We start from the raw sequence: 27,006 nt of genomic DNA on the forward strand, positions 1-27,006 counted from the left end.
CCATGCAGGCGTTGGAGACAAGGGCCACAGCTGTGGGGACCCTGACTGATGTCTGTTAGCCAGTGCTTCTGAGCTAGAGGTGATTTTGCCTCCCCCAGAGGATACTGGCAATGTTTGGAGACATTTTTGATTGTCACAAAGGGAGGGGCATCTAGTGGATAGAGGTCAGGGATACTGTTAAGCATCCTACAAGGCACAGGACAGTCCCCACAATAAGGAATTATCTGACCCAAATGTCAACAGAGAGGAGGCTGGAACCCCTGGTCTACACCAGTCTCTCCCCATCTGGTCTCTCCCTCGTCTCTTTCTGACTCCCTCCACTCCTCTGATCTGAGTCTTCCTGTCTCTCTCTGTCTGTATCTCGTTTAGCTCTGTTTCTCACCCTCTCTCAGAGATGTCCGTGACCCCTCAAAGCTTCAGAGCCCCTGTCCCCTCTCCAGGGGAGCAGGGACCAGAGGCAGGGCTGGAGGGAGGCCCAGGATGCTCCTCCAGGATCTTAGAGGAGGGAGTCCCTTGGTTCCCTGGGGAGACCTGCTGGGGTGGGGGTGGAGGGGAATGGAGTCTGGAAGATGGAGGTTGGGCCTTCTCCCTCCGTGTGCCCCTGGGTAGGGGGCCTCAAAAAGGCAGCCCTAGAGCCAGCCACAAACTTTCTTTTTCTTTGCCCACACAGTTTTTTATTTTGATGTGTATGCCTCTAGAAGGAACACACTTTCTCCAGTTAGCCACAGTCCCCACCACTCTCTGCTGTATTACACTGGACTCCTTTCTCTCATTTATCTAATGATGGCTCTTCAGTTTGAGACCCCTGGTCTGGGGCAATAGAATGCCAGAATTTGGAACAGGATCTGAACTAGATCGTGGGAAGGATCTTGCCTGGTGACAATGCTTACGGCCTGGTAGACTTGGTACTCTCCGCCTTTCTCCCACCCCTACCCACCAAGCCAGATTCCTACCATCCATCACACTCATTTTCTTCTCAGAACATTTCAGCACATCTGGCCTCGTGGGGTCCAGTCCTAGATTGGGCAGCTTGAAGGCACTGATCAGTGAGTAAGGGGTCCAGGCTGGACCATGAGCCAGACCAGGGCTGGGCCTGCCTCTCTCCCAACTTCATGACTGCCCGGCACAGAGCAGACACCAACAATAATTAGTTATACTAGCGACAATAACTAACATTTATTAGGCACTTATAACCTGTCAGACATGGCACTCAAGGACTTCCATGCATGATCTCATTTAATCAATGTCTAAACTGGCATTTCTCGAATGCCTTTAAACTCCATACAGTCAGAAATACACTTTCTCTGTGACCTGATATGTCCTCACTATATATAAACACAATTTTCACAAAACGATACTTTCCTTTGACTTCATGATTTTTTTAAATGATAGTCTATTTTGTATTTTTTTTAAAAGTCTGGCCAGGAGCCACTGAAGTTGCACATAGAAGGGACTGACTGTAAAGGGACACAGAGGAGGTATTAAGGGTGACAGAAATGTTCTGAATCTCGATTGTGCTGGTGTGCCATAAGGTACCTTTGTCACAGCTCGCCAAACTATCCACCTACAAAGAGTGCATTTTATTGTGTATAAATATATCTCAATAAACTTGAATAAAAAACAATAAGACCCAGGAAAGCCATTTCACAATGCCTGCTTTGATCATGACCCACAGTCTGAAAAACACTGGAAGGAAGAAAGGAGGGAAAGGGGAATGAATGAATGAAGGCAGGAAGGAAGGAAGGAGGGACGGGAAGGAGGGAGGGAGGCTGAATTAGTTTCCAGTGTTTAGAGTAGAGAGATTGCACGTGAGATCTGCATTTCCTGCTTCTCTTGGGAAACGGAAGGATCCAGCCCCCAAGGAGAGAGAACCTGGACCTTTGCTCAGGTTGGGCAGCCCTTCTCTGCCAGCCCAGCGCTGGGCACTCAGAGGTGACTCACCCTCTGGTGACATGGTTTGATTTGAGGTGTGACACAAAGAAAATGGAAAGTGCTGGGGAGACAGAGCCCCAGGGCCCTGGGGGAGGGAACGACACTGGGTCACCGTGTCAGAGTGGGGGAGGGAGTGACAATGGGAAACCGAGAAAGGAAAGGGAACCGAAAGCCAGCTAGGGGGTGCAAGTCAGCCCAGGGGCTGCCCGGGCATGTCCGTGCCAGGCGCCCGGGGCTTCCTTCTCACCCTGGGTACCCCCGCCAGACTCGTGGCGAGTGTGGCCAGGTGTGCACGCTCCAGAGTGTGTCTCATCAGTGGGCCAGTTAGCAGGAACCTGTCACAGGTGTGACTTTGTGACTGTGTATTGAGGGTCAGTTTCTTCTATGTCTAACTTGGTCTGTGTTTGTGAGGCTCAGCTTTACTGTGCCAGCTGTGAGCTGGCGTGGGTGTGTTTGTGTGTCCCCGTGGGAGTGTCATCTAGATCAAGTTGTGTGTCCAGGTGTCCCTGTGACAGGGGTGTGTGTGTGTGTGTGTCTGGCTGTGCCTAACAGAAAGTTTGTATTTTCTGAGATACTGTCAGCCTGTGTCTGTGTGGGTCCATCACTTGTGTGTGTCGTGAGTGCCCGCTCGGTGGCAATGTTTGTGAACACGATCAGTTTGTGGGTCCGGGTGTGCTTGTCAGTGTGGGTGCTCGAGCCTCCGCGTGCGTCCCTGTCATCGTGTCAGTGACCCTGTCAGCGAGTCCTCTGTGGATCTGTGCCTGTGTGAGCCTGTGCTTCCACGCCCCCGTCCAGGGCGCGCAGTCGCGCGGCGGCGGCCGTGTGTCTGTTCGTCCTGTCCCCGTGGCCCCATCGGCACGTGACTTTGTGTACCCTGGAGCGCCGCGGGACAGTGTGGGCACACGGCTCCGGGCGTGCGTGTCTGCGGGGCCCAGTCAGTGTGTCAGCGTGTCAGCGCGCGGTCCGGCTGTCCCGCCGTCTGCGCGCCCCCTCCGGGCCCGCCCCGCCCGCGGCTGCAGGGAAACCCCCGCGCGGAGGTAGGGGGCGCGGCGCGCGCCTGCAAGTCCCGACTTGTCCGCGGCGGGCGGGGCCGTGGCGTCACGCGGGGGCGGGGCGTGGGAGCCGCCGGGCGGGGGCGGGGCGGGGCGGGGCGGCCGCCGAGCGGGCCCGGGCTCCGCCGGGCGGCCTGAGACGCCGCGCGAGCCACATGCGAGCGGGCGCCTGGCGGCGGCGGCGGCGAAACCAGCGGCAGCGGCCACGACGCGGACGCGCCTGCGGCCCGGGCGGCAGCGACAGCGACAGCGACAGCAGTAGCCACTGCAGTTAGAGCAGCAGCAGCAGCAGCAGCCGCCGCCACAGAGAGCGGCTCTCGGCGGGCGCGCCCTCCCGAAGGAAGCCGCCCGCCCCCCATCACCGCCCCCTCCGGCGTGTTCATGCCCCCGGGGTGAGTGCGCGCACTCCGACGCCCCGCCGGCCGCGAGTGGCCAGGCCGGGTGGGCTCCCTGGAGGAGGCGGCGGGAGTGCACTCGGAGAGCAGTGCTGGCGTGCTGCATCCCCGCACCGTGCCTCCGTCTCCCCGCGCCCTCCACCCCTACGAGGGACCCCGGGCTGGGGTCGCAGGGGGGGAGGCACCGAGGGTCCGGGCGCGCAGGTGCCTCAGCGGTCTGGCGGGTTTGTTTACAAACAATGGGGTGCGGGCTCGGCAGCGCCCCCTGGCGGCCAGTGCGGCCCCGGGGAAGTGAGGCGACCCCGACTGCCCCGGCCCCCGCAGTCCGGGAGGGGCGGGCGGGGGGACGGCGTGGAGGGGCGGCCACACCCGGGGCGCGCGCCCGCTGGGGGCGGTGACGGGGCGGCTCGCGGGCCGTGGAGTCTGCGGCTCCTGCGGGCGGGGGCTGCGCCCCAGCAACAGCCGGTTATTGGCCCCGCGCTCGCCTGGCGGGCGGGGCGGGCGCACGTGGCGGCGGCGGCGGGCTGGGGGGGCTGTGACAGCGGCGGGGGGCGTCTGGGCCCGCCGTGGGAGCGCGCGTGTGCGGGGTTGTGGATCTGCAGGTGTCTCGCCTGGGTGTGTGCGTGCGTCTGGCTCCGAGTTTGCGCTGGGGTCTGCGGGGAGTGGTGGTGTCCGTGCGGGGGAGTGTGGGGGCTGTGGCCCGTCGGGGTGTGTGCGTGAGTCCCCGTGTGTGTTTGTGTGGCATTATGGCTGTGTATGCCGTGCCCGCGGGGTGGGTGCTCTGTTTACGTGTGTGTACCTGTGTGTGTGTGTGTTCTCTGAGAGTTGTCTGTGTGTGCTGCTTGGGGGTGATTCTGTGGGTCTGTGTTGCCTGCATGTGCTGGTGTGTTGCTTGAGTGGAGCTGTTTTGGTGTTTCTGTGTGTGTGTGTCTTGCCCGATGTGCTGTGTTTGTGTGCTCGTGTGTCTTGCCTGTGTGTACTGTCTGTGTATATCCCCGGGGCATGTGTCTCTGCTAAGCGTTGGTGACGGTGTGCCTGCTGAATGCCGATGCCTGTTTTCTCTTCAGGTGTCTGTGTGAGTTCTGTGTGGGGTGTGTGTGTGTGCGCGGGAGGGTTGTCTCCGTCTGTGTTGGGCTTGTGTGTCTGGCATCGCGTCTGAGGATTGAGGACCGTGGCTCTGCAGGGTCTGTGCAGTACGGTCGGTGGGTGTTGCTGGCAGCCTCTTGATGGGGCTGTGTCTGAGCCCCTGTGTGTGTGTGTGTGTCTCAGGTCTGAGGGTCTTGTCTCTGTGAAGGGCTGGCTCCTGTGTCATGTGGCTGCGTGTGTGTAGTGTTTATGTCAGTCACGTGAGACCAGTGTTTTTGGTGGGTGCCTTAGGTGTGCGTGCTGCCAGGGCTGTGTGGGATTAGAGTTGGCTGTGCCGTGTGTGTGTGTGTGTGTGTGTGTGTGTGTGTCCGTCCGGGGCTGACAGTTGGTGGTGTTTTGAGGTTGGGGGAGGGGGGGAGGTTGACGCCTGCTGCTCTGCCTTTGCGTCCATGTGTGGTTGCCGGCGTGTGTGGTGATGTATCTGGGTCTGGTGACATGTGTCTGTGTCTGCCTGATTTAGCTGTGTCCTGGGGTCTGAGAGTTGGTGACAAGTGGGTGTGTGTTGATTGTGTTGGTCTGTGGATGTCCGTGGATGCCTGTTTTGTGTTGATCTGTGTGTCCCGAGGTGTGTAGGTCTTATCTTTCGGGTGTGTATGTGCGTGGGAGGGGCATGTGTGTTTGAGAAGTGCCTAGTTAGTGTGTTTCTGTCTGTGCTGGTGGTGGCTGCATGGTGTGTGTGTGTGTCCCTGGGCATATCAACAGTAGGTTGGTGTGTGAGATTCTGACAGATTGTATATGTGTGTGTATGGGGGTGGAGAGATGGGTTGTGTCAGCCAGTATGCATTGTGGGTATAGCTCTTCTGATGGTCTGAGTGTGTGTGTGTGTGTCCATGTTTTGGTCAGTGTTTGTGTGTGTGTCCGTCCTGTGTACTGTAGTAGCTATGTCTGAGACAGGGACCATCTTGGTGTTTCTGTGCAAATGGGAGATGAGGTGGGAAGTCAGGCTGGCCAGTCCTGCGTGGGTTCCTGTGTGTGTTGTGTACCCTCACACACACCCCAACAGTCTTCTCCGTTTGGGTCCTGTGTGAGTCCCTGTGTGTGTTGTGGAAGCATCACAGCGCCTGGCTGCCCTGTGTGTGCCCATCACTGTGTTCTGGAAGTTAAACCCCACCACTCCTGCCCTGTGTGAGTCCCAGGGTGGGTGAGTTTGTGTTGTGGGGCTGTCAACCCTCGTACACACACACACTTGACAGACCCCTCCATCTGGGTCCCATGTGAGCCCTTGTACTTGCTGTGACAGCCGTCCTGTGCCTCCTTGTCCCTCATGTGTGCCTATCGCCATGTGCAGGGGAGGCTGTCCCTGCCAGCCTGCCCTGGGTCAGCCCCTAGGTGGGTGTGTGTCTTGTGGGGCCATCACACACACCTACGGCCCCGCCATCTGGGCCCTGTGTGTGTCGCGGGCGCCATCCTTGGGCTTCCCTGTCCCCCCCCTCACCGTGTGCTCATCACCGTGTGCAGGAGTGGGACGCCCTGACCCCGGGTAGGGTGCGTGCGCTCTGGGGCGCCGGTGCCCTGCACTTGCCGCTGACGCCCCTCTCCCCTGTCCTGCAGGCCCCAGGGAGCGCCATGGCCCGCGCACGCCAGGAGGGCAGCTCCCCGGAGCCGGTAGAGGGCCTGGCCCGCGACGGCCCGCGCCCCTTCCCCCTCGGCCGCCTGGTGCCCTCGGCCGTGTCCTGCGGCCTCTGCGAGCCCGGCCTGCCCGCCGCCCCCGCCGCCCCCGCCCTCCTGCCCGCCGCCTACCTCTGCGCCCCCACCGCCCCGCCCGCCGTCACCGCCGCCCTGGGGGGCCCCCGCTGGCCTGGGGGGCCCCGCAGCCGGCCCCGAGGCCCGCGCCCCGACGGTAAGTGCCCGGCCCGCACCCGCGGTGATGGGAGCCAGCGCAGAGCCACCGAGGATCTGGAGAAGTGGGGGGCGGCGGCGAGCCGGCCGGGCCCCGGGGAGGGTGTGGCCAGTGTGGTCTTTGTGTTGCAAGAAGCAGGAAGACGGAGTGAGAGGCTGGGGGCGGGGGGAGGCCGAGTGGGAAGTCCCTCCTGGAATCTGACTGCAGTCCCCGAGCTGCAGCCCACGGCCTTTTCCGGGCCTGGGGCAACAGCTGTTTCCCAGCCCCCCTCCCCTAGTCTGGGTCCCCTGAGGATTGTAGTTGGAGAGAGTGTGGGCAGAGCGGGGGGGACTGTCACCTTAGGACTTCGAGGAGGGGTCGAGGGTGGCCTTGCCTCTATCTGCATCTCTTTGGCCGCGGCCGTCCTCTCCGCAGTCCGGGAGGAGGAAGGAGAGGGGGAGGGGCCGTTCTGCTGGGAAAGTGGGGAGGGGTGAGTCTGGGGAGGGAAGGGTTAAAGGTCCCCTGCCTGATGGGCTGTTAACCCTGTGGTGCCCGGCTGGCCCCATCCCAGCCGGTTTCCCTCTCCACCCCCGCCCCCACTCCGCCCCTGGAGCCCGAGGAGGTAAGGAGAGAGAAACTTCCCTGGCTCAGTTCCCTGGCGGCGGGGTTGAAAAGGGACCCGACTGCAAGACCAGAGTCACAGGTGTGGAAACTGAGGCCCTGATTTGGGGCCTTAGGGATGCCTCCTGCCAGGACCTGGGGTGACAGGAGGGAGGAAAAGACGTCAGAGGAGCTCAGAAGGGGGTGGGGCAGGAAGGCATCTCCCGCATCCCAGCCCCCCAGGCCCGTGCTCAGAGGCAGCCACCGTCTGGCCTTCTGGTCTCCAGGCCCCTGCCACATCCGGGGGTGTGGCTTCACTGTGGTTGGACACGAGAGGGCAGGAGACCTGAGGCTTGTGACTCTGGGTGTAGTCAGTCACTGTATCCCTGTGTGACCTTGGGCCACTTCTTACGGTGGACCTCAGTTTCCCCATCTGTTAAATGGAGCAGGCAAAACTTGGCCCCGTTTTGGAATAGAGGTACTTAGGTCGGATAACAGAAAGGACCTCCAGGCTAATGCGGGTAGTGGGGTGGTAGCTGGCTAGACAGGTGACCCCAGAAAGGCCTCCCCAGGACCTCTTCTTGCTTTCTGGCGCCTGAGGAGTAGGAGCTGAGAAATCTGGCTTTAAGAGGGGAAAACAGAATCGCTAGAAATGAGGCGGGGAGCAGAAAGGAAATTGGGCTGCAGGAAAAGGGAAAAGCAGGCCCTGAATGACTGGTCCCTCGAGGACACCTCCGGGCCTAGAGGGGTGGCGGGTGCTGACCACGCCCCTCGGCTTTTCCCAGGTCCTCCCTCACTGTTGCCTGCGGAGCAGCACCTGGAGTCGCCGGTGCCCAGCGCCCCGGGGGCCCTGGAGGGCGGCCCCACCCAAGCAGCCCCGGGAGTCCGGGGGGAGGAGGAGCAGTGGGCCCGAGAGATCGGGGCCCAGCTGCGGCGGATGGCGGACGACCTGAACGCGCTGTACGAGCGGCGGGTGAGTGCTGGGGGAGGGGTAGACGGCAGGTGGGACTTCCCGCCGGGGAGGGGGCTGCGGGCGGCCCCGCCAGATGTGCGGCAGCTGCTGCCCTGCGCGGCGGGGTCGCGCCGGGGACAGGAGGACGGGCTGGGCGGCGCGCCCGCGGAGCCGCCGAAGGGCCCGCCGCGCGCTGGCGCGGCCCGGGCGAGGGCCGGGATCGGGGCGGCCTGGAGCGCCGCGGCGCCGGGCCTGCGGCCGCGGGCACTGAGGGCGGCGCTCAGCGCAGCGGCTCATATATCCCGGGCTATTTATAGCCGGTGAGTCAGCAGCGGCGGCGCGGCCGCGCCCGCCCCGCCCACCCGCCCGCGCGGCCCGCAGCGCGCAGCCCAGCTCCCCCGGCCGGCGGGGCGGGGCGGGGGCGGGCCCGGGAGCCCCGCCCCTCCCCGCGGAGGCCCCGCCCCCGCAGCCCGGCCTCTCGTTAGAACAAAATGTGGGAAGCCTACAGCCGACAACAGAGGCTAACCGGCATCAGGGCGCGCGCCCCCAGCTCTGTCCGGTCTGAACGTGACACCCGCATTGCTTGCTTATTCAGAGGAAAACAAAACCCGGATGTCGTGAAGCCCCTTGCTCCCCTCCCCGACCCCCTTCCCCTCCTTGCAAAGCAAACCTCTCACGTCGGCTTGGCCCATCCTCTGCTGGTGCTGATCCTTTTACTACGTATTTATCAGGACACACACAATGCTTAGGATTGGGGGGCGTTTGGGTTTAATATACATGATATAGTGTGTTCCTCTCCAAACTTGCCCCCCCAATATTATGCTTAGGATTCATTCCTATGAGCACAGGAGCCTTAGTTCATTCGTTTTTACTGCTGTGTAGCAGCCTACTGGATCTACATGTAGTATCCTGGCTCATTTTCTCGCTGATGGATATTTAGGAGTTTTTAAAAGTTTCAAATTTTAATTATTGGTTTTTTTTTCTTTTTTCTTTTGCTTCCAGAACAGTGCCCCTCTCCGGGTCACTTGTGTGTCTCCAGAGGAGATACCCGATGGTCTGCCTGTCCTCGGCCTTACTAGATGATTGCTAGCTTGGGTTAGGTTGGCATTAGTTAAAAAGCTTGCTAAGGCCACACTGCTGCAGGGTGTCACTCTCGAGGTGAGACATTGGCTCAGGGGGGCCGAGGAACTGGGATTTGGACCCGATTAACAGTAAGAGTACCTGCCTCTGAGGCTGCAGCTCACTCTTAGGACCTTAGCTCGCTCCTCACTGCCCTTCAACCTGAGCGCCCACGCTCACCCGCCCTGTCCCAAGCCCACTCTGACCTCCTCCTCTCTCTCTTTCCCCAGAGAGAAGAAGAGCAGCAGCGACACCGCCCCTCGCCCTGGAGGGTCCTGTACAATCTCATCATGGGACTCCTGCCCTTACCCAGGGGTCCTGGAGCCCCAGAGATGGAGCCCAATTAGGTGCCTGCACCCGCCCGGGGGGACGTCGGGGACTTGGGGGGCAGGACCCTCCCGCCTCCTGACGCCCTGGCCAGTGCGGGGGACTTTTTCTGCACCATGTAGCATATTGGACTACCAGCCCTGCCTGTCCCACGGGCGGGCCAGGGCAGCCACTCCAGACCCAGCCCCGGCCTAGCCTGGGTGCACTGACGGAGATGTGGACTCCTGGGTCCCTGGCTGAGAAGCCAGGGGAGAGAGGGCTGACGGACTCAGCGTCTGAAGGCGGCGGTGACCGAGGTGGTGGGGACTGAGCCGCCCGCCTCTGCCGCCCACCACCATCTCAGGAAAGGCTGCTGGTGCTGGCTGCCCGTTCCAGCTGCAGGGGTGACACTGGGGGAATCTCCCTCCCAGTGCTCCTTCACTTTGGGCCTGGCCTCAGGCCCCTGGTGCTTCCCCCCCTCCTCCTGGGGAGGGGGCCCGTGAAGAGCAAATGAGCCAAACGTGACCACTAGCCTCCTGGAGCCAGAGAATGGGGTGCGTCTGAGGGCTGCCCCAGCCCAGCGCCCAGCCATCTTCCCTGAGCCAGCCGGCGGGTGGTGGGCATGCCTACCCCACCTTCATCTGGGGGTGGCCAGGAGGGGCCCAGACTGTGAATCCTGTGCTCTGCCCGTGACCACCCCCCGCCCCCATCAATCCCATTGCATAGGTTTAGAGAGAGCACGTGTGACCACTGGCATTCATTTGGGGGGTGGGATATTTTGGCGGAAACCGCCCCAGCCTTAGTCCCCAGGGCGAAGCGCTGGGGGGAAGACGGGGAGTCAGGGAGGGGGGAGTCTCAGAGGAGGGAGGAGTCTGGGAGCGGGGAGGGACGGCCCAGCCTGTAAGATACTGTATATGCGCTGCTGTAGATACCGGAATGAATTTTCTGTACATGTTTGGTTAATTTTTTTTGTACATGATTTTTGTATGTTTCCTTTTCAATAAAATCAGATTGGAACAGTGGATGCTCTCTCTCTCCTTCCCCACTGCATGGTCTCTGAGAGCCTCTGTGACCCTGTCCAGGAGCGGGTGGGAGGCGGTGCCTGGGGCACACCTGGGTGTCCGTAGCTCTATCTAGAGGGAGGCTAAGGAGCAGGACGCCACCTATGCACCCAGCCTTCATGCCTCCCTGCTCCTGTCCCGTTGAAAGCAGAGCCCCGTGAGGACAGGGTGGTTTAGTGCTTTATCCCCACTGGATAAAGTATGTCATGGGGGCTGGACATTTACTGAACGATGTGAACGACCTAGAACTTAGAAGCACCACTGAGGAACGTGTCAGTAAGGCCTAGCACACCGCATGGCATGAAACCCTGTGTGGAATTAATCTAATCTAAGGGAGCTCCTACTGATCTCTTTCTGAACACAGGGCCGAGGGCCAGCTGCCCTCCTTGTGCCCTCTCCCCCACGTGACCGGCACAGACACAGGTTCAGGCCCCAGCTCTCCCCCTCCTGCCTGTCCTCACTGGTAAAGGGAAAGTTCAGGGGAAACGGCCCTTCTCCTAAAGGGCCAGGGCAAGGTAAGCGGGCACATCACCCTGGCGAGCAATTTGGCAAAACCTTGACAAGCTGAGGACATGCATACCTATGCCAGCAATGCTTTCCTGGGCGTGTCCCTGAGAAGTGGATGTGCGCAGGTGTCCGTGTGTTGGCAATGCACAAAACCAGCCATCTAAGTGACCAATAGCAGTCGGTAAATCAAGTCAGCTCTAGTCATACAACAGAATAACAGACAGCAGCTAACTGGAATGAACTAGAACTGTATCAAAACGAATAAACAAACAATGGTGAGCGAAAAAAGCAAGTGGCAAAATGATGGTGGGCACCTGGGTGTTTATTGTACCATTCTGTGTATTTCCTTCAGGCTTAAACACGTGTGCATGGGGCCCAGGGCCCACGGGGGCGCTCACACTGGCTGTCCGGCAGCACAGCTCTGCCTCATCCTCACTGCTGTCCGGCCACTGCCCTGGCAGAGGATGCGCCCTGCTCCTGCCACCAAGTGCCTCCCCTTTCCAGTACCAGTTCATGGACTCGGTCACATGGCTGGGTGAGGTTTATTGATTTATTGTTTTCCGTTTGTCCTGTTTCCTCTCTCCGGCCTTCTCCTGGATTACTTGAACGCATTTTAGACTTCTTTTAGATTCATCTTTGGTGTCCCAGCATGTTTTTAGTACTGCCCCAGGGATCACACACACAGCCTCACCTCTTCACCCTCTATGTAGTTAGAAGTGTACCGCTTCACTTACACCATAGGAACTCGGCCACTGCGCAGGCCCAGACCCTCTCTGCTCCTCCTCCCTTTCTGCCACAGTTGTCATACGGATCACATCCACACACGCTATACGTTTCACAAGACCATGTCGTAACTTCTGCTTTAAATAGTCATACCTATTTCAAAGAAATTAAGAGGAAAAAAGTCTTTCAAAAAAAATTTCCCCATCCAGTGCTCTTCAACGTGTCCTGAAGTTCCAAGTGTCTCCTGGGATAATTTCTTTAAGCCTGAACAACTCCCATTAGCATTTCCTTCTTTCTTTCTTTTTTTTGCTGAGGAACATTGGCCCTGAGCTAACATCTGTGCCAATCTTCCTCTATTTTGTATGTGGGATGCCACCATAGAATGGCTCAATGAACAGTGTGTAAGTCCTTGCCCAGGATCCGAACCCTCAAACCCTGGGCCACTGGAGCAGAGTGTGCTAACTTCACCACTACGCCACCGGGCCAGCCCCCATTAGCATTTCTTATAGTGTATTTTTGCTGGCAACCAATTCTCTTAGTTTCCTTTTGTCTGAAAATACCTATGTGCACTGGTTATAGAATTCCGGGGCTGAAGGTTTTCTTTCAGCATTTTAGAGAAATTGTTTCACCGTCTTCTGGCCTCTATTGTTTCTGATGACAAATCTGGGACCATGTGAATCACAGTTCCCTCTTTGTAATGTGTTGTTTTTGTCAGGCTGCTTTCAAGATTTTTCCTCATTTTTGGTTTTCTTATTGACTATGATATGTCCAGGCACAGTTTTCTTTGTATTTCTCCTGTTTGGGATTCGCTGAGCTTTTCAAGTCCATCAATTTCTATCTTTCACCAAATTTTAGAAGTTTGGGGCCATTATTTACTCAAATATTTTTTCTTCCCCAATCTCTCTCTTCTCTCCTTGTGGGACTCCAATTACATGTATATGTGACCTTTTGATACTGTCCCACAAGTCCCTGAAGCTCTTGTTATTTCAAAAGTTTTTCCTCTTTTTTAGATTGGATAATTTCTATTAATCTATTTCCAGTTCATGGAATCCTCTATCATCTCCATTCTGCTATCAGGTCTACCAGTGAATTTTTAAGACTGCAGATACTGTACTTTTCAGTCCTAGAACATCCATTTGGTTCTTTAACACTTTCTGTTTCTCTGCTGAGACTTCACATACATTTTCCTTTACCTCAATGGGCATAGTTGTAATGAGTGCTTTAAAGTCCTTGTCTGCTAATCCCAACACTTCGGTTCTCTTGGCCGTCTTGTCTTTTCCCTTGAGAATGGGTCCCATTTCCCTGATTCTCTGTTTATCAGGCAACTTTGGATTATATCCTGGATATTATGAACGTTGTGTTGTAGACTTTCTGGATTCTGTTATATTCCTCCACAGGATGAGAAAGTTTTTGTGTCAGGGGATATTTGTAGTTGTTAAGACTCAAACCGCTGCCGTGGGTGACAGTCAAATCCAGTTCACCTCAGTCCTGCTTTGAGCTGGTCCATGCATTCTCAGTCCAACAGTCAGCAAGAGACTCGGGCTGACTGTAGACACATAGCTTGGGCTCCCGTCCCTGGAGCTCTCCTTTCCAGTAGCTGTGGTTACTCTGGGCTCTGTCCGATGGTTCTTCAGGCCAGTAAAGACAGCCGGGTTTTCCACCTGAGCTCGACCGTCCTGGCGCAGTACTACAGTCCTGGCGCAGTACTACCGTCCTGGTGCAGTACTATCGGTGAAGCCTGCCCTCAGGCTAAAGCTGCGGGAAAAACAAACACACACACACAAAGAGACTCACCTTTTGGGGGCTCTTCTTGCAACTTTCACCTCCCCTCCACCATCCACAGGCTTCAGAGCCTTCCACTAGTTTGGGGGGTTTTGGGGTGTATTTATTTATTTTTGTCTAGAAGTTACAGTCATTTGCATGGGGGTTTCTCTGTTAGAAACTTACTTCTGTATCTTTTATTTTACTTTATTTTTTCGTGTGTGAGGAAGACTGGCCCTGTGCTAACATCTGTGCCCATCTTCCTCCACTTTATATGGGACGCCACCACAGCATGGCCTGACAGGGGGTGCGTCAGTGCGCGCCCGGGATCCGAACCCAGGTCACCAGCAGCAGAGCGCACGCACTTAACCGCTACGCCACGGGACAGGCCCCTGTATCTTTTTTTTTTAAATGGAACCAAACCTATCATTTTTTAGGACTGAAAAGTGGGGAACCCCACTCCACTACCCAGGTTAGACGAAAAGAGGCACAGACCCAGGGTCAGTGAAGGCCAGAGAAGGCCACATTTTGTTAGCACAGTCCAAAGCGCTCCTAGGAAAACAAGAGAGGGATCAGTTGTTCCAGAGGGAAAGTAAACACCTCAAGTCACCTCTGCGGCCTTCTCTCTTGGAACCAAGGTGCCAAGCAGTCTTGCAACTTGGCAGAGCCAAGGCTGAGAGGACCTGGCAATGAGGCCCTCAGCCAAACCACTGCCACTTGTAAACTGTGCGACCTCTAGCCAGCTAATCTCAGACTCTCCAGCCAGCTAATCCCAAACTTGAACCCGCAAGCCTCCCGCTGGCTTCAAATAATCCCATCCTGCAATGGTTGCTTCTGGAAAGGGAAGATTTACTTTTCACTGTTGATATAGTTTTTTCCTTCCTTAAAAAAGTTGACTGTGACAGGCCGGCCCCATGGCGTAGTGGTTAAGTGTGCGCGCTCCGCTGCTCGCGGCCCGGGTTCGGATCCTGGGCGCGCACCAACGCACCGCTTGTCAGGCCATGCTGTGGCGGTGTCCCACATAAAGTGGAGGAAGATGGGCACGGATGTTAGCTCAGGGCCAGTCTTCCTCTGCAAAAAGAGGATTGGCATGGATGTTAGCTCAAGGCTGATCTTCCTCACACACACACACAAAAAATTTGTGTATCTTTATAAACCATTCAATTCTGTACCACACGCAGGTATTATCTATCCAAACAACAAATGAAATGTACAATGCAACCACCCCACAGCCTTCTGGAAGGAAGCCACATCTCCAATGCACTGATAGACTCCGTAACTCTGGTGTCTGGCACTGGGGAGTCTTTCCCAAGTGTGTACAAAGGAAACGAGCTCAACGTCACTCAACAGCAGACTGATTAAATAGCTTATGGTTCATCTGTGGTTTTGGAATCCGATGCAGTGACAAGGATCTCCAAGACGTAGTGAGAAAAAGCAAGTTACAGAAAAAGTTATTAATGAATATGCATAATAGCAGCTGAACAATTTCTACTCAAAGAAATGTATTACTTCATTTAATCCCCACATATCAGAGGAATGTACTACTATTACCCCATTTTACCGATGGGGTAACAGGACAAAAAGGTCACTTGCCCAACGTCACATAATTAAGTGGCAGAGTCTGGGTTTGAACCTGCCAGTCTGGAAGGCTTCACTCTCAATGGCTGCCAGGGGTGACTCTAGGAGGCAGATACGAAAGTGGATACAGCTAATATATACAAAAAGCATCTCGAGTTTCTCTCCAAAATCTTTGAGTTTAGCCGTGAAGTCAGCTGCTCCTGCTCTGTGGCCAACACTGAGCTGACAGGCCGTATGACGCACTGGGGAAGGATCTTTTTACTCTCATACTTGCGTATTTCTTGAATGTTTTATTCCAAGCTTAAAAACAAAATCTCCTTGCCCTTCTGGACCCAGCTGAAAGCCCTCCCTCAGAACCTGGCCTGACTGATGGTTCTCAGTGGTGACTCCTAGGGCTCAGGACCTTGTGAAGACAAAGCCCGAGTCTCCTTGTCCTCACAAGCAGCAGTGACACCAAATGACTGTTTACTGAGTGTCCCGCGTGGCAGCCTCCCCATCAGCCCCCGTTCCGTCCCTTACTTGCTGGGTGAGGCCCTTTCCTCCTCTGCTATGTGGGCACAACAGCATCCCCCCCAGGGCTGCTGTGAGGGTTCGTACACTGTTATTCTAAAAGGTGCCACGCAGGCAGTGTGGGCATATGTTTGCAATTATTATTATTAACTCTTCTGACTTGCCAACTACAACCCAAGGCTCCACTTCCCTGCCTGCCAAGGGGCAAATGGGGCACACCTCAGTAGATACACACATATTTATATTTACCAAAAAAATGCAAGAAACTGACAAAAGGGTCTGCAGTGCAAAGGGAAATCATGGAATGTGGGGCTGTGATGGCAGCAAAAGCTTCTTACTGTGTGGTGATTTTTTACCTTTACATGTGTTACTTTTTTTTTCCTGAGTAGCACCTGTTTCACTAGAATGTTCTGTCTGAGGTTTCAACACACTAAGCACTTAACAGAGTTTGGCTACTACACATACCAGAGACAACAGAGGTGGAGTATGAAGTGGAGAACGCTGGCAGCCCTGTAACTCCCGCATCCCAGAGGTATTTGTTACCTTCACAGATCAGATCCTCCTTCTCAAGTGGGCTCCGTATCTCTTGGAGGTACCAGAATCCACAGGATAATCACTGTGCACTTCCTGGAGACTTAGGGAAATCCATTTTTAAGATAACACCAGCATGTGATAGGAGAGAGTATGAAATTTGAGGAAACGAGAATAAAGACATTTCTTGCCTGGGGCTGGCAGCCTCCAGCACCACTCCCAGATTCCCAAGAGGTCCTCTCTGGATGACTCACTCCCTGCCATTCGAGGTAGAGGGGTGAAAAAGTTTGAAAAGCTCCAGAGAAGATTCTGCAATGACAATTTTTATCCATCTGGATGGATTTTATCCTCCAGATCCGCCTGCTCCCCCTTGTGACCACAGCCCCACATTGCAGAGGAAAGGGTGTAAGGAGCACCAACTTGCAACCATCTGGTGAGATTCTTGCATGGATAAAACCACTGACCTTGGTGGCCCCAACTCGACACTGATGGAGCCCAGAAAGGGGTCCCTCCAGAAGCACAGCCCTAGCCTCACCTCGGCTGGAACAGAGGTGACGGTGAGGGCTGGGGAGTTGAGTTCCTCCTCCCAGTGGAGACTAGTTTTTTTCCCTGACTGCAGCAGGACTGAAATAGGAAAGGAGTGGATTTCTTCATTCAAACTGGCCAGACCCAAACCTCACACAATTTTACTTCAAGGAGAAACCCAGGTGAGGGGGAAGAAACCTGGAACACACTCAGGCTGCCGAGTGCAGACAAACTTGGTGTTCCAACGAAAGGTCTGACCTGTACTAGCTGTGGGACTTGGGCCACATGACTTAACCTTAAATGAGGCCATCGCCCACCGGCACTCTCCACAATGCCTAGTACACAGAGGATGGCAGCATCAGGACCAGCTGTTTTACTCCTTTCCCATTATTATTATAATTCTTGTCACTGAGACCAGTCACTATTTAACTGAATTATTCAACAGACAATTGGAACCAGAAGCTTCTACGCACTCTGGAATTTGAGCAATCTAACCTTTGCTGCATCCCCCAGAAAAACAGTGGCAGGAATGGTGGCGGAGGGGAGCAATCTTTGAGTCATGTTAAAGCACCCAGTGATATTTCTTCAGGTTTAAAAAGGCAACTGGGAGGATCACTACCTGTCAGAGGAAGAAGTTTCTCATGTGGAAGAAAACAAACAAATTCTAAAGCAAATAACTTTATTTCTATCATTTCTTTTTAAAGAGCCAAGAAAATATAGAAAATATAAAAAAACACAAACAGCTGTGATTCAAGGGGTAAAGGACCGACACAGCCCTTATTCGCAACAGCCTCCGGAGTGGTCTGTGCTGCATCACTGGTGGGGGTTCTTTTAAAATGGCAGGCTCCTCTGTCTGAGCTCGGCCCCAATAAATCAGAATCCCCAGGGGGTGGGGCCCTGGAAACTGCCTTTTCAAACAAACTTTTCCCACTAATACTCAATTTACAAGGTCTCGCCTTAATACCCAAGAGGACTTGGTAACTTTTCCTCTCTTCCAAAATCCAGGCTGGAACTCAACTAATCCTAAACTAAAACTCAAGAACAGCACAGCAGATGCCACCTGTTGTTTTTCAGGCCCTCAAACTTTGGAGGAAATACATTCCGCCTGCTGTGTTTTTTCCTCTCTAAGGGCCCCTGTGGGCACTGGGAACCGTGGTTCCACTAGTGTTTCCTCGGACCTGGGCCTCGGTCCCCACCCGAAGTCGTGCTCTCTCTGTATGACATCAGGCGGGGAATAAGTCCAAGACGGCGGTACGGGCTCCTAGGCAACAAGGCGCGCTGGTTCCTGGCAGGCATCTCCCACGGTGCCCCAGAGGGCTGGTGATGCCGTGGTGGCACCAGGACAGAGAGGCATCAGAGGGGCTTTCAGGTGATGGCCACTCGGGGGCTGGTACAGTCCCGACAGTGCCGGGGTGGAGAGAGCCAGACCCCGCGCCCCCTGCTCAGCAGCTGCTGGTACTGGGAAGTGGCACATCCGTCCACCTCAGTGGTCGCAGGACACGGTCTGTACTGGTCCAATGACTCCCCCTCTCCCTCCCCGGAGATGCCTTCGTGGGGGAAGGGGACAGGGGACACACGTGGGCATGCTGCGGGTTGGCATCTCTGGGGTTGCCAAGTCGTGGGTTCACTTGGGGCCAAGGCACTCCACAATCCCATTCCCCTTCATGCCATCAAAAAAGAAGAAGTTGTTGTGAGGAGGGTCCCTTTGAGACAGGGCCTGGGGAGAGAAACAAGAGAGGGTTCAGCTCAAATGCTTCAAAAGGGACGAAATGGAGAAAAGAGGAAAAAACCTCCAACACCAGCTCTACAAGCAGTCTGGGCAGTGGTTCTCAGGAGAGGTCGATCTGCTCCCTGGGGCTATTTGGCTATGCCTGGAGACATTACTGATTATGACTGTCACGTCTCTTTGCTCTGTCCCTTCCCAGCTGTGTGTCTCTGACAGACCATTGAGCCTCTCTGAGCCCTACTTTCCCCATGTGAAATGAAAATAATAAATGTATTACATCTTGGCAGTAAAAGAGATGATGTACCCCCACTACCTAAAGTAATGCCTAACACTGAGAAGCACTGCTTGGAAACCACAGTAATAATTATTTACGACTATTCCACTGAGAAACGCAGTGCTTCATTCCGACACGTCTCAGGCGGCAGCATTCGTCACCTGAGGGGACACACACTGATGCAGAGGCGGCTCATCCACGAGGAGCCAGTGCTGCCTGCCTTCCACAGGACGGGCCAGGGCTGGGATCCAGAGGGCCTGGGAGGTGCTCTTCAGCCATGGAAACGGTGATTATCTTGTGGGGTCAACAGAAGGACATGGCACTTTTAAACATGGGGTGGGACTTCCTGAAACTACATGCTGAACCACATGTGTACGTGTGTACACTGGGGAAAGGGTCCAAAGGTGTCCAGTGAGCTTTCTAAGAGGTTCTTAACCCAAAAAGAGTCACCATTTCAAGAGGAGCCATCAACTAAGCAGGCCGCAGGGCAGGGCCTACAGGTCCCCAGGAGTACTGTGCTCGTCATTCACAGGCGGGACCTCCTTCACAGGGCTAGGAACGGGCCCTAACCCCCGGAACTTCTCCTTGAATGGAGCACCAGTCCAATCCATTTCCTCATCTGTAAAATGGGGACAGTTATACCCGCTTCAAGTGGTTACTCAGCCATTTGTCCAAGGAAAATATACTGAGCATCCACTCTGCCAGGTCTCGTGCTAGGTATTCAAGCTTCTGAGGCTTGGGGGAGACAGACGCTTGCCTCTCTGGGCTCACATATGAAACGGGAAATAAACAGCACCCGCCCACTAGAGTTTTTGGTGAGAAGGAAATGTGACCAAGCCTGTAATGTGCCTGGCACACAGTAAATTCTCAGAAAGTGAGTGCTGCTGTCACTAACGGGGGCCAGGGGTCCTTCACCAGCATCTGGGGAGCCCAAGCACTCAGCCAGGTGGAAGGAAGGTTCCAAGAGGCCACAGCCGGAACTCCTAGACCCAGAACCCAGTTACAGGAGATGAGCCTGGTATGGCTGCTGCTGTCACTGTCACCTCTAGTACTGAGGCAGGCAGACCTACTGTGGACAGCAGGGAGAGTAAGGAAGGGTGACTAAAACCTCAAGAAGCACGACATGGCAGGGGACATGGATAGAACATGTGGTGTCTGGAATGACACAAGGAAGGAAGCAAAAAAAGATGATTCCAAGGGAGCAGACTTGCACATTTGCCCTCCATCTCCTAATATTTATTTCTCATGGGCGGTCAGATGGTCCGTCAGGAGGGAAGGGGGAGGTCTGTGGCCCTCAGACTGCAGGACCGTACTGCCAGCTGGCTGAGGACTGGAACCGTGTTAAGTAAGGGGGAGAGGTAGGGACAAGACAGCAGGGCAGGGGGTGAACACGGGGTAAAAGGTAAAGTGCTTCCCAAGCAAGATGGGGGTAGGAAGATTCCAAACACACCCAGCAACCAAGAATGCCGAGTGCTCTGGCTATCTGGGATAAACAGAAACAAGATGCTGGGCAACAGCTGTCCCCAGCAGGCAGGAAGGAGGGGCTGCATCAGAGGTTAGCACTGGGACGCAGAGAAGCCAGTGCGAACAATGGGGTCCAGGCCACGTGCCCTGACCCCTAGTCTCCACCCTACACGAGAAAGCCAGGGAGCAGCTTCTCAGTGGGATGTAGAGAAGCGAGGCCGAGGGCGCAAGGACAGGGGTGCCATTCCGGGATGGCACCTGAGGCACGATGGCCACGTGGTGAAGAGCACGGGCCCAGAAACCAGGCCGCCTGGGCTCAAATCCTGGCTCCACCTCTTCCTGCACCTCAGCTCCTCCTCCAGACACCAGGGATCACAACAGTTCCTGCCTCGCAGGGCTGCTGGGAGGATAAATGAGTTTATCCATGTGAAGAACATGGTCTGCTTGTGGTACACGGTGGGCTTTCAGTAAATGTTATAGATTACTGTTGTCGTCATTATAGGCTACAAAAACATGTATGCTCCCATTCTTCCCTCATGATTTTTCCATCACTGTACTCTTTCCTGCTGAGTCTGTCTACAGGCAGCATCAGAATCCGTCTCAACACGGTCCTCTGGGAAACCTCTACCAGCTTCTCAGATTGGGCACAGAAGCTGAACTGTTCCTGTCAGTCTGGGCTAAGCAAAAGGCATAAGCACGGAAACAGGCACGGCCGTCACATGCTTCTCTTCTTCTCCCTCCAGATCCTCAGTGCTCACTCTACTGCCTATGGCCTAGAAGGTTAGATTTAGGGAAAGAATTCGTTCCAGAGAGAAGGATCAGGAAAGAGGAGAGACAAAAGAGCCTTGAGAAGATGGTGGGACTATCAAATTGAGCCAAATGTCTCCAGGGCAAATGTACAGACCCCAAGACAGAGTAGGGAAGCTGGGTGTCCAAATCGTCCTCCTCAGGTCGAACCCGACCTGTAAATGGACTTGGAAAATCATTTAAGCAGGCACAGCTCTGCTCCGTGAGAGAAGAGGACAAACCATCCCTGCCAGGCCATGAAAGCAGCCACAAGGCAAACTTAACATCTTTGGGCAAACACCAAAGTCCCCAAAGAAAGTAAACATGTTTGGCAGGATGCTATAGTTTTGTCAACCCAAATGTTCCAGAAGAGACTCAAACTGTGCTAGTGACTGGTTACGTGACCCCAGGTGGAATACTTCCCTTCTGAGAGGCAGTCACGGTCACTCTGTATAGGGCCCTGTGGGGCTCCTGGCATAGTACCCATGCTCCACTGGTACCGATTTCCCTCCTTTTCTATGGATACCTGTGGTGTGTGTGTTAACAAGAGGCAGCTCTGACGCCACAGTCAAGGATGGAGAGAAGCCGTATGAAGTGGAGGTTAAGCGCCCAGGTTTTGGAGGCCCTTCTCTGGGCCTCAGTGTCCTCCCCTTCAATGGGGATCATGAGAGTACCCATTTCGGAGAGCCATGAGGAGGAGAATACCTGGCAAATACCATAAGCACCAGATCACTACTCCGTACGGTACGGGATGGCAGATCGCACCTTAAGGGCACTGTGTCCAGCTCTGGGCTTAGTGCAGAGCAGGCACTCAAAGGTCATTTGCTGAACGCCCACCTGGGTAGGCTGGAGAATGGGATGGCGTGGGAAAGGAGAAGAAGGCAGGAAAAGGGTAGGGCATGAAACAAGGGTGGGCAGGGCCAGAGAAACCTGGTAGCTCTCTACAACAGTCCTGGGTTCTCTGCGTCGGCGCATCTATAAGGGCTTGGTGAGGAGGGCCAACTATCTTCTGCTCCGCGATGACATTTTACCTTCACAATTTCCTGGGCCAAGATCCCTCCAACCACGGCACACACGGGGGCCATCTCGGAGAAGCAGAACCTGAAAGAGAAGATAAGTGAAACAGAGCCCTGCGGAACAAGAAGGCTGCTAGGACATCTGGAAAGGTCAGTAGTGGGCTGGCCTGAATGCAAACATCTCCTACTGGGTGGAGTCAATTCAGACAGCAATGCTAATGCTGGCATCTAGGTGTGAAAATCAAATCTCATTCAGGGGTTAGTAGGTGGTTGGGAAAGACCTTTGAACCTTGGCAGGCAGGAATTGTTTCACAACTTTTTTTTTAAGTTAAAGGAAAGACTATATCTGTGCTTCCTAAAAATAAGGTCCCACAAATATCAGATGTTTCAGTGCCCCGGTCACATTCTCGCAATTCTCTCCTTACCCACAGCGGGCAGTGGGTTCTATGTGCTATTCCCAGACAAATGTCAGGGAGAAGGCCTGTGTTAACATGTAGGAGGCACAGGAAATTTGGGGCCTGAAATTAAAGCACGGGGGCAGACGGATACCAGCCCTTCTGGGCCAGGATAGGGCACCCAGAGGAGAAATTTTAGCTAATACTGTCACCTACCCCTCCAAATCACCTATCCTGGGTGGCAAAACACTTTCTTCCACCACTTCCCCAGAGAAAGTGTGGCCTGCCAGTTCCCATCACTGAACACAAAGGTTTTTTTTGGTGAGGAAGATTGGCCCTGAGCTAACATCTGTTGCCAATCTTTCTCTTTTTGCTTGAGGAACACTGTCCCTGAGCTAACATCGGTGCCAACCTTCCTCTATTTTGTACTCAGGACACTGCCACAGCATGGTTTGATGAGCAGTGTAGGTCTGCACCTAGGATCCAAACCCACGAACCCCGGGCCACCAAAGTGGAGTGCGCGAACTTAATCACTACGCCACCGGGCCAGCCCCAACAAAGGTGTTTTTTAAATAAGCAAACCAGAACACAGACAACTAGAAGGAAAAGCTTCCCTAAGGAACCCTATCACCAGGAGACCACCTCCAAGCGTCCTAGTTTGGTGCACATCCTTCTAGACATTTTAAAAAGTGCACAAATCTAAACATATATAATTTAAAACCCAAGTAATAGCAACTATTATTCACTCCCCTGTTACCTAATGATGCTATTTAAGCTGTTCAACATCGTGATCATACATCTTGGCATACATAGGTGTCCATGTAATTCCTTATGGCAAATTCCTAAATATAGAATTGCTAGGTCCTGATATATTTTGCCAAAAGGCCCTCCAGAAAGGCCATATCCATTTCAACTCCCACCAACTGTGTTTGACGGTACCCGTCTCCTCACGCCCTGGCCAGGACCAGCATTCCCATCTGTTCAACCTCAGAGGTAACTTTTCCTCCTGCTTATCAAGGTCCATTATAGAACTATAGAACACACAGAGAACTATGCCAAGGAAAAACTAGTCACCCACAATTCCACTACTGGAAGATAATCAAAAGCGGGAATATTTTTCCTTTTTTAAAAAAATACACCTACATTCTGTGTGATCATACTATACAATTTAATATTCTGCTTTTTTTCTCTTAAAAGCATATTATCTCAACAAAATGCTAGCAAATCAAATCAGCAACATATAGAAAAAATTATACACCACAACTCAGTAGGATTTATGGCAGGAATGAAAGGTTGGTTTAACATCTGAAAAATCAATCCACGTAGTATGCCATATTAATTGAATAAAGGACAATAAACAGACGATCATCTCAATAGACACAGAAAAAGCATGTGACAAAACCCAGCACCTTTGCATGATAAAAACATTCAACAGGGGGCCAGCCCAGTGGTGCAGCAGTTAAGTGCACAGGCTCCACTGTGGTGACCCGGGGTTCACAGATTCGATCCCGGGAGCGCACCAACGCACCGCTTGTCAAGCCATGCTGTGGTGGCGTCCCATATAAAGTAGAGGAAGATGGGCATGGATGCTAGCCCAGGGCCAATCTTCCCCGGCAAAAAGAGGAGGATTGGTATAGGATGTTAGCTCAGGGGTAATCTTCCTCACACACATACAAAAAAATTCAACAAACTGGGAAGAGACGGAAATTTCTTCATCCTGACAGAGGGCATCTAAGAAAAATCCACAGCTAACATCATACTTAGTGGTGGAAAACTGAAAGCTTTCCTCCTAACATCAGGAACAAGACAAAGCTGTCTGCTCCCACCACTTCTATTCAACACTGTACTGGAGGTTCTAGCTGGGGCAATTAAGGAAGGAAAAAGAAATAAGAGACATCAGATTAGAAAAGAAGTAGTAATACAGATTCACAGATGACATGATCTAGTATATAGAAAATATTAAGGAATCCACAAAAAAATTATTTGAATTTGAACTATTAAGTTAACTCAGCAAGGCTCAGGATACAAGATTAATGTACAAAAATAAATTGTGTTTCTATACATTAACAGTGAACATTCTGAGAATGAAATTAAGAATTCCATTTACAATAGCATCCAAAAGAATAAAATATTTAGGAATGTGTAAAACTAACACTCTGAAAACTATAAAACATTGCTGAAAGAAATAAAAGACCTAAAAAAATGGAAAACTATCCCATGTTCATGGAACAGAAGACTTAATATTGTTAAGATAGCAATACCCCCCAAATTAATCTATATATTTGACACAGTCCCTATCAAAATTCCAGATGCCTTTTTTGTAGAAATGGAAAAAAACATCCTAAAATTCACATGGGAATGCAAGGACCCAAAACAGCCAAAACAATCTTGAAAAAGAACAAAGTTGGAGAACTCACATGACTCAATTTCAAAACTTACTACTACAAAGCAACAGTAATCAAGATAGTGTAGTACTGGCATAAGAACAGACATATAGATCAATGAAATAGAATAATACGTATATGGTCAACTGATTTTTGACAAAGGTGCCAAGGCTATTCAATGGGAAAAGAAAAAGTCTTTTTAACAAATGGTACCAGGACAATTGGGTTTCCACATGCAAAAGAAATAAGTTGGACCCCTACCTCACACCATGTACAAGTTAACTCAAAAATGGATCAGAGACCTAAATGTAAAAGCTAAAACTATAACACTCTTAGAAGAAAACACAGAGAAATAATTCTTCATGACCTTAGATTAGGCAATGGTTTCTTAGATGTGACAACAAAAACCTATGAAAAAAGAAAAAATAGACAAATTATATTTCAAAAAAATTAAAAACTTGTACTTCAAAGGATACCATCAAGAAAGTGAAAAGACAACCCACAGAATGGGAGAAAAGTTTTGCAAATCATGTATGTGATAAAGGACTTGTGTCCAGAATATATAGGGAATTCTTGATTTAACAATAAAAAAATAACCCAATTAAAAAATAGGCAAATGATCTGAATAGACATTTCTCTAAAGAACATATACAAATGGTCAGTAAGCACATGAAAAGATGCTCTACCATCATTAGTCATTTGGGAAATAAAAATAAAAACCGCAATGAGATACAACTCATTACCCACTAAGGCCTAAAACAGACAGACAATAACACTTGTTGGCAAGGATGTGGAGAAAGTGGAACCCACATAAAGTGCTGCGGGGATGGTAAAGTGGTGTGTCCGCTGTGGAAGACGGTTTCGCAGTTCCTCAAAATGTTAAACATAAAGTTACCACATGAGCCATCAATTCCACTCTTAGGTATACACATTCAAGAGAAATGAGAAATTACGTTCACACAAAAACATGTGAACATTTATAGTGGCTTCAGTCATAATTGCCAAAAACTGAGAACTCAAATGTCCTTCTACTGGTAAACAAACTGTGGTATATCCATATAATGGAATACTACTCAGCAATAAGAAATGAGCTACTGGGCCAGCCCCATGGCTTAGCAGTTAAGTGTGCGCGCTCCGCTGCTGGTAGCCAGGGTTCGGATCCCGGGCGTGCACCGATGCACCATTTCTCCGGCCATGCTGAGGCCGCGTCCCACATACAGCAACTAGAAGGATGTGCAGCTATGACATACAACTATCTACTGGGGCTTTGGGGGAATAAATAAATAAAAATTTTTAAAAATTAAAAAAAAAAAAAAAAAAAAAAGAAATGAGCTCCTGATTCATACTACATGGATAAATCTCAAATGCATTAAGCTAAGTGAAAGAAACCAGACTCAAAAGACTACACACACTCTATGATTCCATTTATACTACATTATTAGGAAAGGCAGAACCACAGGGACAGAGAATAGATCAGCACTAGCAGGTGGGGAAGGGACTGACTACAACAAGGCATCACGAGGGGATTTGGGGATGACGAAACTTTTCTCTATCTTGATTGTGGTCATGGTTACACAACCCTATGCCTTTGTAAAAATGCACAGAACTTTAGAACAACACACACACGCAATTCATAGAGCTGTGTAACAAAAAAGAATACATTTTACTGTACGTAAATTTTTAAAAATACACTATGAGGAAAGCAGAACGAACTTCACTGTATATTAAGTCTAAATAATAAAAATTAAGCAAGACAAAACAAGCATCACCTCAGGAAACAATCAGAAAAACCCAAACATGGGATAGTCTACAATATAAGTGGAAAAAAGAAAAAAAGTGGCAAACTGTTCTAGATCAGGAGCTGGAAAACTTTCTCTGTAACGAAGCAGACAGTAAATTTTTTTGGCTTTATAGGCCATGTGGTCTCTGTTTCAGCTCTTCAAGTCTGCTGTTGTAGAGCAGTAAAAATGCTACAAAAGCTGTCACAGATAATGTATGAATGAGTAGGTGTGGAATAAAACTTTATTTACAAAAACAGGTGGCAAGCCATAGTTTGCCAACTCCAAGATTAACAGACACAGAACCAAATGCAACAGATGAACTCTGATACATTCTTAAGCATCATGTCATCAGTATGCCCCTCCCCGCAAAACAAAAAGCAAAAAGATTTACAATGGCACCTAGCTGAGCTGTATTCAGGTGTTCACTACTGTACTATGCTTTTCCATTTTTCTGTATGTTTGACATGTTTCATAATAAACATTTTTAATCTGTGCATAACGCTGTGTTGTCCTATATCATTAACTCTTTAATGCCTTTTCAATTTCTCTCTTATAAAGGTTGCTTCTTTTTCCATCACCCTTGCTAACAATGAATATTATGAGTATTGTTTAAAAACTTACAAAGGATGTTGCTGATTTTACATATACTATAGTAGAAAATGT

The 27,006-nt window shown here is 52.2% G+C and overlaps 2 protein-coding genes across 10 annotated transcripts in view; one reads left to right on the top strand and one right to left on the bottom strand.

Moving 5' to 3' along the window:
- Positions 1-1,847: 1,847 nt before the first annotated feature.
- BBC3 (BCL2 binding component 3) lies at positions 1,848-10,343 on the top strand. 7 transcript variants are annotated; one of them, XR_015549466.1, is made up of 5 exons: positions 2,124-2,276; positions 6,077-6,365; positions 7,730-7,917; positions 8,899-9,054; positions 9,246-9,354. XR_015549466.1 is itself a non-coding variant. In XM_087421468.1 (4 exons), the coding sequence occupies exons 2-4, from the start codon at positions 6,092-6,094 to the stop codon at positions 9,360-9,362; spliced, it is 579 nt and encodes a 192-aa protein (XP_087277594.1). In that variant the 5' UTR covers positions 1,848-1,888; positions 6,077-6,091; the 3' UTR covers positions 9,363-10,343. The 7 variants fall into 7 exon arrangements, 6 of the variants coding, with proteins under 6 accessions (XP_087277594.1, XP_087277595.1, XP_087277596.1 ...); XM_087421468.1 differs by lacking the exons at positions 2,124-2,276; positions 8,899-9,054 and adding an exon at positions 1,848-1,888 and having other exon boundaries at positions 9,246-10,343; XM_087421469.1 differs by lacking the exons at positions 2,124-2,276; positions 8,899-9,054 and adding an exon at positions 1,910-1,932 and having other exon boundaries at positions 9,246-10,343.
- Positions 10,344-17,179: 6,836 nt separating this feature from the next.
- The window catches only part of SAE1 (SUMO1 activating enzyme subunit 1), a 67,629-nt gene continuing 57,802 nt past the window's right edge, over positions 17,180-27,006 (bottom strand). For 2 of the 3 annotated variants that reach the window (XM_087421464.1, XM_004440190.3), the window contains 2 exons: positions 21,799-21,868; positions 17,180-18,234 (listed from right to left, as the gene is read on the bottom strand). In XM_087421464.1, the coding sequence (XP_087277590.1) occupies positions 18,142-18,234; positions 21,799-21,868 (163 nt within the window). In that variant the 3' untranslated portion in view covers positions 17,180-18,141. Of the gene's footprint in view, positions 18,235-21,697; positions 21,869-27,006 lie in introns of all 3 variants that reach the window. The other variant, XM_087421463.1, reaches the window with a different exon arrangement.

This window comes from Ceratotherium simum, chromosome 33, assembly GCF_057802395.1.
Source record: "Ceratotherium simum simum isolate JZ-2026a chromosome 33, ASM5780239v1, whole genome shotgun sequence".
Classification (NCBI taxonomy): Eukaryota; Metazoa; Chordata; class Mammalia; order Perissodactyla; family Rhinocerotidae; genus Ceratotherium; species Ceratotherium simum.

Coding starts and splice junctions, on each gene's coding strand:
- BBC3 (XM_087421465.1), top strand. CDS start 2,145: ATGTCCGTGCCAGGCGCCCGGGGCTTCCTTCTCACCCTGGGTACCCCC. Junction 6,366..7,729: donor CCGAGGCCCGCGCCCCGACG/GTAAGTGCCCGG, acceptor GGCTTTTCCCAG/GTCCTCCCTCACTGTTGCCT. Junction 7,918..9,245: donor ACGCGCTGTACGAGCGGCGG/GTGAGTGCTGGG, acceptor CTCTTTCCCCAG/AGAGAAGAAGAGCAGCAGCG.